The sequence below is a fragment of the Miniopterus natalensis genome, chromosome 18, assembly GCF_054644295.1.
Source record: "Miniopterus natalensis isolate mMinNat1 chromosome 18, mMinNat1.hap1, whole genome shotgun sequence".
Taxonomy (NCBI): domain Eukaryota; kingdom Metazoa; phylum Chordata; class Mammalia; order Chiroptera; family Miniopteridae; genus Miniopterus; species Miniopterus natalensis.
Genome location: NC_142098.1, coordinates 23,274,041 through 23,288,211, shown reverse-complemented (window position 1 = coordinate 23,288,211; position 14,171 = coordinate 23,274,041). Strand labels below are relative to the sequence as shown.

At 50.2% G+C, this 14,171-nt stretch overlaps 1 protein-coding gene across 4 annotated transcripts in view; it reads left to right on the top strand.

Moving 5' to 3' along the window:
• Positions 1 to 13,963, top strand: part of ZNRF1 (zinc and ring finger 1) — an 88,743-nt gene extending 74,780 nt beyond the window's left edge. The window contains exons 3-5 of one of the 4 annotated variants that reach the window (XM_087827357.1): positions 7,717 to 7,822; positions 9,488 to 9,579; positions 12,319 to 13,963. In XM_087827357.1, the coding sequence (XP_087683483.1) occupies positions 7,717 to 7,822; positions 9,488 to 9,545 (164 nt within the window). In that variant the 3' untranslated portion in view covers positions 9,546 to 9,579; positions 12,319 to 13,963. The other 3 variants (XM_016196562.2, XM_016196570.2, XM_016196579.2) reach the window with 3 other exon arrangements.
• Positions 13,964 to 14,171: the final 208 nt, after the last annotated feature.

Genomic DNA, 14,171 nt, shown 5'->3' with positions numbered 1-14,171 from the left:
ACCATGTTCATCTGAGAACTGTCTTCTACAAGAACAGGCACTGGATCTGAGTGGGGCGTGCCCCAACCCAGGCACTGGGCTCACCTTCTAGGATTAAAATCACAGCGGTGCTTAGGAAAAGAGTTCTGTGATATCTCAGAGAGCCTGGATTGCTTTGTTCCCATGCTGATGGTGAAAGTTTCCTGAGTAGACTCTTTACAGACCTTTCCTTGGGCTCCTGCCTCCTCAGACCCCCATATGCTGATTCCAGTTTTTTCCTGTGAAATGAACCTAATGAATCTGATCCACTCACTTCTCCTGAAAACACATCCCCCTAGTCTCTCACCTCGTTTACTTACTCAGCCAAAAGACTCTGGATGCGTGCATGCCATCTGGTAACCTTTGCAGTCTGGTAACCTTTGCTCAGGTTGGAGGACCAGCCACAGGGAAGGTTGTGACCCTGTCTGTATTCCCTGAGTTTCTCTCCCCTTCATATTCTCCTGGTATCCAGGAAGCCCCTGTTCTCCCCAGCAAACACCCTCTCCCTGTCCCTGGGAACTGACAGCTGCAGGGTCTGAATCTGTTGTCACATGTGCTCTGGGCTTCCCGGTAGACTTGGTCATTGAGCATCCCTTGGAGGCGACTCCAGCTCCGCTTTGTTCTGTTCCTCCTCTCTGCCTGGGACCACGGATGGAGAGAAGTCTTCTCCCCAGCCATGGCCTCAGAAACTGTGTTCACTTATTTTCCACATTGCGCAGAGCCCTCATGAAGACTGCTTTTTGTCCCGTGGGTTACTAGGGAGAGATCTCTGTAGATACCGCCTGTATCACAAGAACACAAAGCAGCCTTAGAATGGGCTCACCTGGGAGGACTGGGCTCTTCGTGTCATCAGGGAGAACTTTGCAAAGGCAGCTGTGGAAGACAGAGTGCTCTTGGGGCCATCTAAGAGCGGAGTACCCCCTGGCCCCATTTGGAGAATGGGGAGGGGGGCTCAGGCTCTAGCCCGGAGAAGTGCCTGGTGCTGCCCATAACATCTCCTCCCTGCCCGCAGCCATAGGGAAGGCTCCTCCTTTCCGTTCACCTCCATAGGAGAGCAGCTTGGCAGCCCAGTAGTCTAAGCACAGGTCACCCGCAGAGGCCACACTCAGAGTCACAGTCCCCTTAGAGGACGAGGAGGTTGGCCGACCAGCCTGAGACATCACCGAGGCTGTTCTCATACTGTTCCTGTTTTTCCCCTCTTCCTTTAATCAAAAAGCCACCTCCTCAGGGGTGTGTGTGTGTCTGCACGTGCAAGTGCATGCATGTAAACTAGAGGCTTTATATTCTTTTTTAAAAAAATATGTCTTTATTGATTTCAGAGAGAAGGGAGAGGGAGAGAGAGATGGAAACATCAGTGATGAGAGAGTCATTGATCGGCTGCCTCCTGTACGCCCCGCACTGGGGGCTAAGCCCACAACCTGGGCATGTGCCCTGAGTGGGAATCGAACCACGATCTTCTGGATCATCGATTGATGCTCAATTGCTGAGCCACACCCAGCTGGGCTAAACTAGAGGCCTTAAACTGAAGGATCTCCTTTGCAAAAGCCAGTCCTTTACCACCAGAGGCAAAGAGAGGGCATGCTGCATGGGTCCTCTCCATGGAATTTGTCATAAGGTGATGAAGGTGCTTCAGAAACAGTGGTCTGGCCCCTCTGTGTGCACTGTTAGTGTGAAAATGAGGCCTTGTGGCTGGACTCCTTGTATTGCTTTTCTTTTCTGAAGATACCTAGACCTTCCTGGTAAGAAGGTGTTAGCCACCTGGGGTTTGTATATGGAGTGGGAGTCTTCAGGGCTGGTCTAAGTCCTGTTTTTGTTCAGACAAAACACAACTTTCAGGGCCCATAGGCCAAATCCCCCAGTCAGGACCTCTAGGTATTTATTTTGGTTTTGCCAGTAACGTATCTTACCCATGATTTCTTAACATCCCAACCTCCTGGCTTCACTTTATCTTTTCTAATTAAAAAAAAAAAATGTGAGGAGACTTAAAGAGTCTGTGAAGTATAGAGCTCTCAGAATCTTTCTGGAAAGGGGGCAAGACGAGGCTTTCCTAGTACATTGAGAAAGATTGCTGTTTTCTTAGGAAGATTCATTGGAACTCCTGGTCACTGCCCTGGAGGTTTTCTATCTACAAACACACACACATTTTTTGTAATTGCTGGCACCAGTTGGGGAATTTTTTAGAAAATTTACAGTGGTTATATAAGATGAAATTTAGTTAACCACCAAAGGAAAAATAGTAGAAACCTCCTAAATGAAGCAGATAGAAAATAGTATTTTTCTTATTATGAGGGTTGGCCTGAGCTGGGGGTTGGAAGGCCTCCAGTAGCGGCCTGCCAGATTTAAAAAAAAGCAAAACACTTTTAGTAAAGGCTAGACTAGTTCAACTGGTTTGCCCAGTGCTCTAGAGAAATGCGAAGACCAGTAACCTGTGCTCTCGGGGCAGGCACTAACCCCTGCTGGAGGGGCAGAGAGGGTGCCAAACCCCAGAGCACTGAACGTTACATCCTTCGCTCTCCTCTTCCAGGGAGGCTCCGAACCCAGGACTCCTAGGAGATAGGAAGGAGCTGGAGGGACCCATTTCTGTGGGTAAATGTGGTCAGCTCGAATGGGACTTTTAATTTCTCTCCCTTTCCAACATCTGTGTGTGGTCCCGAGACTAGGGGAACTCTCCCTCTAGAATATGCCCTCAAATTTGGACCAACAAATTGTTCAGCGAGCAGAGTTAGCCTCGAGATGGGGGACCTGATTTTGTAATGAACAAAAGAGAGTTGTATATGGGTGGAGGGAAGACAGATGACTGACTGCCGTTGAAAGTATAGGACACCCTGTTTCCAGGACCAGCCAGGGGTTCTTGGCCCTGGAAAATTCTGGTGTATGGCAAGTTCCTTTGCCAGTGGTATTAAGAGAGCTTAGTGGTTATCAGAGCAGCTTCAGAAAGATTCTCCTCAGCTTGCTTGCCTTATTTATTTATTTATTTATTTATTTATTTATTTATTTATTTATTTATTTAAAATATGTTTTTCTTGATTTTAGAGAGGAAGGGAGAGAGAGGGAGAAACATCGATGTGAAAGAGAAACAATCAGTTGCCTCCTGCTCACCCCCTAGTGGGGATCGAGCCTGCAACCTGGGTATGTGCCCTGACCAGAATCGAACCAGCAACCTTCTAGTGTACAGGATGATGCTGAACCAACCGAGCCACACAGGCCAGGGCTCTCTTCAGCTTTCTTTGGGTGGGCAGAACCCATGCCCTGCTTCTTCAGGGTCCTGACTGCCCTCCCCTCCTATCTGCCAAAGGTCATTGTCCCCAACTTCAGGGTTCTTGAAATGCTGGTGTCACACATGGTTTAGAGGAAAGGGAATCTGGTTCCCCTAAAAGCAGGAATGCCTGCTGCTAGTTTACCCCTAGCTGAGCCAGTAAACCTGAGTAAGTGGTGCTTATTTAGCCTGTGTCTCTTCTGAAACCCTGTATTTGGGATGGAAATGCCTTTTTTGGGGTCTGGGGGAGCCAGTTCCTGGCCGAGGGTTTTCTTAGCTCAGTGAGGCACTGCCAGGAGCTGTTGTTAGATGCTATAGCAGCTGCTGATTGGCAGGTCAGGCTGCTGGGTAAATGAGGAGTGTGTGGAAGGGAAGGAGGCCGAAGGAGGTGACTGAGTGGGGTCACTGTGGGGAGCCTCTGTAAATCAAGCCCTCTGGCCTGAGCTTTAGTGGCTCACTCCTCTGGGCTATCATCATTGCAGACCACCTCTCCAAAACAATTGGATCCTACCTCACAGTCCTGAGGTGTTGGGGTGGGGATGCTTGTAGGGGAACTCTCTCTGCTAAAAGTCTCCCCTTTGCCCAGAGATTCCTCAGGAATGGAGCTGACAAGTCTTGGCGTTGGTGGCACTTCCCCTTCCTGTCTCCCCAGGAGACTGGCCAGCAGTTCTGTGGGTGCTGAGAGGCTGCAACACCAGGCTGTTCCACACCTAGACTAGAAATGAGGCCAGGGGGTGGAGCCTGTGTCTCTGCATCATTTGCAGGGGGTTCTCCCTTTGGCTTCCACCTCCTTTCCCACCAGGACCTTGCTTGCCATCAGGCACAAGTGGAAACGTATTATGCACAGTCCCATACTCAGCTGCTCTCTGTGAACTGCAGAACATCAGCCTTCCCTCTTTGCTGCTAGCAGAAATGTATCCAGAGCTGTTTGGGCTTCCCCACCCCCTCCTTGCCACCAGCAGTTCTGGGGGTCTTGTTTTGGCTCTAGAGAACTTTGCCTACCGCTGTGGTTTGTTCCTGGTCTTATTGGAGGGACAGGCATTGACACCATTTTCACCACCCCCAGCCTGGCCAAACACACTTTCAGACTCCCCGTTGAGCAGTGACATTGGCCTTGCACAGGATATCAGGGTGCTTGGAAGGGACTTGGGAGGCAGTAAGAGAAAGGTAGAAAGCACAGCTTTGTTCCTGTGTTCTCATCAACCAGCATTGGTTGAACCCCCTCCTCTGGGGACCTGGGGATACCAAGGGGTATTTGAGTTCATCTGCAACTTGTGCCAGGCCTAGTGTTCTTGGCTTTGTGCTGTGAAGTCCTCCCACAGTGGGCAGCAGGCTCCCATCTGAGAGTGTGGAAGTCTTGTAGGAACCAGTAGATAGCCAAGCTTCAGCTTCAGTCATTTCCTCTTCCCTGCGAGGCTCCCAGAGACATCTAGGGGCTGCTGATTTCCAGGGCCTCAGGGATTGGGACAGGAAGCTTTACTCAGCCCACTTGGGCATGTTCCTCCCTTCTCCATAGTACCGAGGAGAAGCTGCTCCCTGGGTACTGTGCTGGGTGTGAGCACTGCTTGCTTCCCCACACAGTCAAGTTCCAAACTCCATCCCAGGAGCCCTCAGGCAGCCTTTGGATTTACAGACAGAGAAAATGGCCACAGATTGTCTGGTGGCCAAGAAGCTGAGAGTGACTTTTCTCCCAGCTCATGTACACAGGAACTGACGTATTGAGTTGGTTTTATCTTGGGTTTTTTCCTTGGGCTTCCTGGTAAGAGGCTTTGAGTCACCCTAGCCTTCTAGGCCATGAAGAATCCTCATTTTATGGGTCCCAGATGTTTCTCTTTCCACCCAAGTAATCAAAGGGCACAGAGAAATAGCAGTGGAGGAGGGTACCAATTAGAGGGTCCCAGGCCTGCACGACCATTCATGAGCCCTCTGACTTAGGCAAGATGTCTGACTTCTGGCTTCAGTATCTTTGTTAACTGAGAGCAATACCATGTGCCCTGCCTAGCTCCTAAGATTGTGAGGCTCAGATGAACACACACACACACATGAAATCGAAATCTCAGTACATATCATGGGGTGTTCACGAACAATTAAAATCTTAGCAGTGGAGAAGTGATCCTGTTTTAAGCTCTCCTTTTTTCACGCTTATAAACCTACTTGAGGTTTTTCCCTTGTGGCTTTGAGAACTTCTGGGTAACCTTTGCTTATTTCACCTCTTTCACTGTCCTTTCAGGTATTAAGGTTGACCTAGATTCCTATTCCGCCTTCTTTGGATTATAGTCTAAACTTTCTCCCCACACAGTCTCTTTATGTCACATCTACAACCTGTCACCCACACTTCTTCTATCACTTGTATGGAGCATTGTCCCGTACACCAAGAGGTGATGGGTTCGATCCCTGGTTGGGGTGGGTATGGGAGGCAACCGATCTCTGTTTCTGTCTCACATCAGTGTGTGTTATTTTCTCTCTCCCTCTCTCTAAGATCAACTAAGAACAAACAAACAAACAAAAAACCACCCAGATGTAGACTTGACCGGGCTCCTAGAAATTCCCATTAACATGCCTTCCCATGCCTGTCCTCCTCTTGGGTTCCCTCTCTTAATGACAAGTGTCCGCCATTTTCCTTGCTTCCCTTGTGAGCGCACCGTTCCTCCCTTCCTGCCCCCATTGCTAGTGCAGGCCTTGAGTTCACCCCCTCTGTATTGCTGTGTTGGCCTCCAGTATGGGCTCCCTATCTGGGTTCTTTCAGTCACTCCTCCAGTAGTTTCTGGACACCAGATGTGATCAGAGTTGGCCTCCAGGGCTTCTCAGTGAACCAGATAAAACCCATGTACCACAGCAGGACACAAGTTTGGTCTCACTCCCCTCCACCCCTGCCATGGCCCCAGGAGCTTGCACCTGCCATAGCAAACCTGCAGTTCCCAGGTGCGCCAATATTGTTCCCTTTGCCTGGACTATCCTTCCCTGAACAGTCCCTACTCCAACCAATTAGGTATTTTTTCATACTTCTCATACCTGGGCCTAGGTGCATCATAAGACTTCCTAGAAATTTCTGTTCTGTTCATTTCCATTTTCTTGTTCGGTCTCTCCTGCTAGACTATGATCTTGTTGCATCCTGAGTTCGTGGCTTATTCACTGAATCACCAGTGCCCAGAATGTCCTAGAAATTGAGTAAAGGACTGCTGACTTGGCTGTGGTGCTCTTCCCGCTCTGCTCAGCTTTTCTGGTCATGGCTTTGTTGGGGCCCATGGTGCGCAGGGGCTTCCTTCTATTCATTCTTTTTTGTGTGGGGGTGGGAGGCTTTTTTCTTTTTTAAAAAATTGAATTTTACAATTTAGTAGCATTTAGAACATTCACAGTGTTGTACAGCCACCATATCTATCTAATTACAAACATTTTCATCACCCCAAAAGAAAACCCTTCTCATGATTCTACTTATATGTGATATTTAAGATAGTCAACCTCATAGAACCAGGGAATGAATGGAATGATGGTGGCCAGAACCTGGGGGGAGAGGGAAATGGGAGTTGCTACTCAATGGGTATAAAGTTTCAGTTATGCAAGATGAGTAAGTTCATTGTACCTGTTGTTAAGACTACTGTACACTTAAAATTTTGTTAGGAAGGTAGATCTCATGTTAAGTGTTCTTACCATGAAAAAGAAAAAAAGAAAACCCCTTACTATTAAACAGTCACTCCCCTATTTCCTCCTGCCCTTGATCCCTGATCTACTTTTTGTCTCTATGAATTTGCCTATTCTGGACATTTCATGTAATGGAATCATATAATAGGTGACTTTTTGTGTCAGGCTTCTTTCACTTAGCATAATATTTTTGAGTCATCCACAGTGTAGCATGCCTTGGTTCTTCATTCCTTTTCATGGCTGAGTAATATTTCACTGCATGGATATATCACATTTTGTTTGTTCATTAGTTGGTGGGCATTTGTTTCCACCTTTTGGCTCTGGTGAATAGTGCTGCTATGGATGTGCATGTACAAGTATTTGTGAAAGTACCTATTTTTTCCGTTCATTTTTGCCTCATATTACTATACTGCTCTCGTCATCCCCATATTTTTTCAAACCAGAATCAGTACACTTGGTCTATGTGTATGTTTAGGGGAAAAGCCTATTTAGGGAAATAGTTTGCCCCATTCTGCTTCTTCTACACATCTATCCCTCTCCAAGCCTCCTAACCCTAACCCTGGACCACTTATTTGGTGATTAATTTCATTTTGTCTTCACATAATTAACATGTGATATGCATGTCTTATCTCTGCAGAGAGGGCCTTCAGGTCCAGGTTCATTTTGGGCTTCTGTGTCCCCCACAGTTCCTTGTACACGTTTGGTGACCCAAGCTGTCCCAACCTGTTCTAGATCCATGCCTGCTTTGTGCCACTTGCCTGCTGGTGACTGACCCTCTCTCACTCTTCCGTTTCCCTTTGCAGATGACGTGCTGACTAAAGACGCTGGTGAGTGTGTGATCTGCCTGGAGGAGCTGCTTCAGGGGGACACGATAGCCAGGCTGCCCTGCCTGTGCATTTATCACAAAAGGTACGAGAGGACAACAGGGCCAACTCAGCCACATATCAGATCCCAGAGGGCTCCTTCCTCTGCTACAGGCAGGGGAGAGAAGGGCATCATTAGCCATTCTATTCCCTTTGGTTACCAGAGAATTCCCCCCCCCCCCCCCCCCCCCCCCCCCCCCCGCAGGGCAATGTGAATGAGGTTGAGGCAGAGGCCAGCTGAGTACAGGGCCAATCACATTGCCAGAGGTTTTGCTCTGGGTTGACAGCCTGCCTGGATGGTGGGGGACAATGGGAACACCTGTGGAGCTCCACAGGTTGGAGGTGCTTAGGATCCCACAGAGCCAAAGATTCCCTTCTTTGGAAGGTTGATTCTTTATCCATTCCCCCAAGCCTTTTGTTCCTCTGTGGCCCCTCTACTCCATGGAGTGAGGCCCCCCATCTGTGCGAGAGAGGCAGCATGGAGGGGTGTGCTTACTGCCCCTCCATCCCCCCTTCTCCCCAGAGGGCCAAGCAGTCAGGAATAGCCACTACCTTTGGGGCCATGGTGCTGAAAGCTGCTATAATTAGCAGGGCTGAGATTGGTCCTCAGGCTCCAGCATGAGCCTCATTCTTGTTTCCAACTGGAAAGAAGACACCTCCCTACCCAAGACAGGAGAACGCTCTGTGCTGCCTGGGGCCACCACCTGCTCTTGGCTCCTTGAGCCTCAGAGCTTCTTCCTGACACATGGGCTTTTCCAAAGCCTGACTCACAGGGCCACTGGCCACAGGGCAATCGTGGTGCCCGGGGCACAGATGTGGCTGATGCAGGGTAGGCTCAAGGTTGGCCTGGAGGAGGGGGTCTTGGTCCAGGCCCTGTACAGAATGCTCCAGTTTCCTGGCCAGGAACCAACCAGAACCAGAAGAAGGAAATCTTTGGCTCTGGGGAGAATTATACAAATTACCTGTCTGGATTCTGTCTTTGAAAATACCCAGATGTTGGTTTACAAATCAGAAAGCTCTCCTGGGGCAATCTCTGTTCCCTCTTTGATTCAGACAGTCCTTTCTGTGAACACTGGAGACCAGGGTTTCACTGTCAGCCTCCTGTCTCGTTCTCCTTAGCAGTGTCACTAAGGCAGAGGGCTGTCCTTCTCTGGGAAGGGCTAAATGTTGGCAACTAACCACAGCCAACCCAACCAGGTAGGTTGGGGTCTCCTGAGAAGACACCCCCTCGGGAGGGAGCGTCAAAGCTGCTCCTTTGACCCAGGGGAGAGCTCTTTGAGAGCTCAGAGTAATGGCCAGCCTTCTGTGTCTTGGTTCCCACTTCCTGTCCTTCAAGCCTGAGGGAAAGCTGGCTAGCTGCCCTGCACTCTACCCCTACTCATAGTAGCTGTTGCCACCGTCCTAGGCTCCATGCAAGTACGGTCTTAATCCTTCTCAAGGCCACATACCACCCTTCCAGCATCCAGATCCACCCCAATCCTGTACGCACCATGCCAGGTTGGCCACCCAGGCTGAACCAAGATCAGTTTTGGTGTTCTGCCTCCTCCTTGCTTCAGAAAGTGGGTATCTGGGGACACACTTGTTTTCCCCTGGGGTCCTCGCAGAAGAGATTTAGGAAACCCCTGCTCAGAAACCTGACCCTTGGAGTGAGCCCCCTAAGGAGCAGCCTGGTCAGCGGTAACATGTCTCCCCTTGCCGCCTCCTGCCTCAGCTGCATAGACTCGTGGTTTGAAGTGAACAGATCTTGTCCAGAACACCCTGCGGACTGACCCTGCTGGGCTCTCTTGCTGACTCCTCTCAAAGGTGAGCGGTGGTTGGGGGTGCTCTGGGCTCAAGGCTTGGGATCAGGTCACTCTGGGGCCTGTCGGTGGGAGCTGAGTTGCCTTTACACACCCCCAGGAGGGGAGCAGAGGGAGAAGGGAGCACCTTATCAGTTAGTAGTGGTATGGTGGGGGGTGAGGGGGTATTCTGGGAAGGCTAAAAAGATGCAAACTTGCATGGTTTTGAAGAAAAACATGCTCAGTACAGTTGATTCTTTGGGGAAAGACCAGTTTATTCCAGACTTTTAGAGTGAATCTCCCTGAAGAAGGTTCAGGAAGAGCCCCTTGGAATGTGCCAGGTGGGAGGAGCCGTACAAGCTCAGGACTCTGGGCTTGCACCTGCCTTGTGCTTGCTGAGCAGCTAGGGCAGGTCCTCACTCCTCGTCCCCATGTGGACGTCACACTTATTAAACTAGACAGCCTGTGGGGTGGTCCATTGTCTCCTGCAGTACTCAGCAGCAATCATTCCACTGCTGGGCCTCCCTGCCTCAGGCCACCTCCCTCACACCTGCTGCTGGATGGAGCTGAGACCCCCCCAGGCCAGATCCAGCCGCCCACCCCACAGCACAGGTCCTTGGTTCCACAGCAGGCCAGCCAACTGTCTTCCTCCCCAAAATGTGCTCACACATCCCTCAATAGAACTTTCGGCCTGACCTCTCCATTTCTTCCCCAGGGCACCCTGCCTTACTGCTGATCATCCTCTCCTGTCCCCCATCTTACCTGTCCCTTCCAAGTTCTGGGCTCGCACTTCCTTTTTCCTGGGAAACAGACAAAACCCCTAGGGAAACCAAAACCCTGACTCCACCTCCTCTCACATCCAAAGGTTTTGGGGTCTCTGTTCTCTCTCTCTTGTTTTTTTGTTTTTTTCTGTTCTTGTTAGGTTTGTTTTATTTATTCCAAGTAAACTTCCAAAACAGCTGATGATGGCAGACAAATCAGGGACATTTGCTCTTTTTACCTTCACCTCAAGAACTGAGGACATGGGGAGAAGAAACAGTGAGGGTGAGAGTGAGGCAGAGGGAGTGGAGCCTGGCGCTGGAGTGAGTCCAAATTCCCGGCATGATGTTTGCCTTCTCGGGCCCGAACTGGAACCACAGGCGCCCAGCTGGGCCTCAGCCGGATACGTGTGGCTAGCTACAGCCCGACAGGAGCACGACTTACGTATTGTGGTCCACACAGGGACAGCCAGCCCTGTTCCTGAGAGGAGGCTTCGGACACTGGGGCAGAGCTGAGCTGGGGACACCAGTGGGAACAGGGCACCCCCTCCGCACTGACTTCCAGAGAATGGTTCTCCCTTTCTCCCTGAGAACACCAAATTGGATGAGCCACGAGTTTGAGAGAAGAAAGAATCAACCGCCCTCCTTTCCCTCACCCCTCATCCCAGGAGGGAAAGGGCATTTTCTTTTTCACCTTTGAAAGGCATTGTGGGTCTGTCTCTAAAGTGTTTACAAAAAAAAAAAAAAAAATCATAAAAAAAAGTCTAGTGTCGACTGGTGTTTTCGCCCGTGATGTTTACAGATCGCTGTCTGCTGCCCAGCTAGAACCCACTCAGTGACAGAAACGAACAGAGCCAGGTTCGTGTTCTGATGGCGTGGGAGCACAGTCCTCCTATGCCCGGCGCCCCATCAGTTCGGCCCTCTCCATCACCAACCACTCTGCCTTGGTTTTCTTTGTCCATTTTCCTGGCTTAGTTTTGCACTTTTCTCCCCTTGGGACCCTGAGATCTTGACTTTATTGCCAAAACCAACAACCCATGGAAGATCTTCTTCCCCTCCATTCCCAATTCGTCTCCCTCCTTCCCTCCTGGTTCTGGTCAGTTCAGAGGATTTAACAATCACAAGTGTCCTGCAAAAATGCCTGAACATTCTTCTTAGACCCTTGTGGATTTTTTTCCAGAAAACTTAAACAAAAGACTTATTAAAGGAATATGTACAGCTACCCGTTTTCAGGCACTCTGTTTGAGAACATTTTAGCCATCGATGTTCACACATGGCATCAGCCCATGCAAGATAGGTTTCTGTATTTATATATTAAAATACAAAAAAATAAAACCCTTATAAAATGTTTTAAAAAATGTTCAAAGTTGGGGGAAAGCTTTCTTCATTAGTCAAGATGTTTTGATATGGTATTAAAATAATGTCTAATAAAAGATGCATTGTGTGACTTTATTTTAATGGTGCTGTAACACAGTCAGGAAATAAGCGTTGTACACCCTGTCTCTCACTCCCCCTACGTCCTTAGCCTTCCTTCATGGTACTACTTGGGACTGCAAGTGTGATGGGGTTCTCAGAGCGGTCATGCCTGGGTAGAGGGAGCATGGCAGGTCAGACCCCAGACCTACAGGTCCACTAACCCTCTCAAGCATCATGGAATCAATCTGCCATCACCTTTGGAGCGGTTGTGACAAAACTCTTCTGCAAGATCTGCAGGGGCAAAGATCTCGCAGCCACTGGAAGCTGCAAGGATGTGGAGTCTTTCAGGTGCTGGCCCAGCGCTCCGCCCCCTGCTCCTCACCCTATGTCCTGCCTGCCTGTTGCTCAGTCCATATCTCAGTGCTGACTCATGGGCATGCTTCATTGAGGCCCAGAGACAGGCCCTGTTTGAGGCTAAGCCAGCTCAGAGCCACTCAGGGTTCACAAGAGTTGGCACGACTCAGGCTGGGCGGGAAGCTCAGGGCAGTGGGTAGCACTGCACACCTGACCTCTTTCCCTGTGCCAGACAGGCTCCCAGAGCAGCATACCAGAGCCTCCTGTAGAGCCTGCGAAGGACAGCTCTGGAGGGAGATGACTCCACACCTTCTCTGCCCTTCTCAGGCCTCCGTGTGCTGTCCCTCTTGGGCTCCAACCCCGCCAGGCCCTGGCTCTGTAGCCGCCTTCTGTCAGACGCTTCCTGAAGCACCTACTCTGCAAGGGTGTTGCAAGCCCGTGGGCACACGTGAGCTAAGGTAGAGGCACACTCAGTATGTTCAGAGAAATACTTGAAGAGTATGTGGGTCAGCCTGGGCCTTGGAGTCAGACCATCCTGAAGCAGAGACCCCAGGACCAGCGATCACCATGGTAGCCAGAACGTGGGCTCGAAATTATCTGCATGTGGCTCCACTTGGCAGAATGATTTTGGGGAAGTGACTTCATTCGTCTAAACTTCAGTTTTCTCGCATGTGGAGTGGGGCAAAGTCATGCAACTCAAAGGTCACCATGAAGGTCAGAGTCTGCCCAGAAGCCCCTGGCACATGCATAGCAGGCTCTCTCGTAGCTTCATCACTGCAAAGAGCATTGTTCTATTCACAGCACTGCCTGCTCTGCCTGGCAACTGTGTCTCCCTGTTCTATATTTAATTCCTCCAGCAAAGCTGGCCTTGAAGGAGATCTCCTTGCCTGACCCCTGGGCCTGCAGGCAGAGGACTGTATGCCCACCTCAGTTGTTTAGGCCTGGTGGCCTTGGCAGCATCCTGGGTGAGCTGAGTGGTCATGAGCCAGGTGGGGTAGGGCTGGAACCCACACCAGGTGCTATTCAGGCTCCTGGAACTGATGCTAACCCCCCTCCCAACTCCCAGCAACTTTCACTCCCACCTGGCACACTTCAGCCCTCTGCTGACTACTGTGTCCTTTGAATTCACACCTGGATTGCCAGCTCCTGGGTGGGGGTAGGACGGGTGTCTGGGCTTCCCAGGTGGAACCTGGTATCTGTCATCTTTCATCCAGACAAGCTCTCAGAGGGGAGGGGATGGGCAGGAGCTGGGAAGTATGTTCCACTTACTCTGGGGGACTGTCTGGACAGGAGTACCTCCCAAGTATAAAATCGTCTAGTAGCATTTAATGTTGTTGAGGTTTTTAGGAGAATGTCTTTATTCTTAGGAGACAGGTGGTGAATTATGTAGGTGAGTGATGATAAGAAATACGCAAATTCCAAATCGGTTTCTCCAAAATACAGCAAATAAGACAAAAATATTCGGCTTTGAATCTTCAGTGACTGATGTGTCAGTGAACAGTACACTTGTTCTTTCAACTCTTCTGTATGTTTGGAATTTTTCCTAATAAAAAATTGTGGGGAAATAGCTATTTGCTGAGCACCTACTAGTTGCCAGGCAGTGGGAGGCATATTAGAGACAAGCCCTGTCCTGTAGGGGAGAAACCTGCTCCTACTGAACGCGCCCTGGGAGGTGGGGTCTAGTGAGCCATCCCTCTGTGGAATTCATGAGGCTGACCTGTATGGGGTGGTTTGGGGAGGGAGCCAATGAGACTTGCCCCACACCGCCCCTTGGCACAGCTACTGCTCCCATCCAAGGCAGCCAGGGGACAGAAAAGTCAGAGGAGCAAAGTCCAGGCTCAACCCAGTGTTAACACAGAGGAAGGGTTCCTGGAACCAAGGAGTCACAGACAGCCGCCTCTGCCCAGGGCCTGAACAGCTGAGGGGAAGAGGTAAGGGGGGTTGAGGGGTGAAGGCAGGGAAGGAACTCTGATGGCTTGAGAGAGAGCGTGAAGTGAGGAGGAGGGTGCCCCTATGTGGCTGGCCAAGCCTGTTTCCTAAGGAGCCAGCGGATGAGGGAGTTGGGCCCATACAATAGGCTCCTGGGACC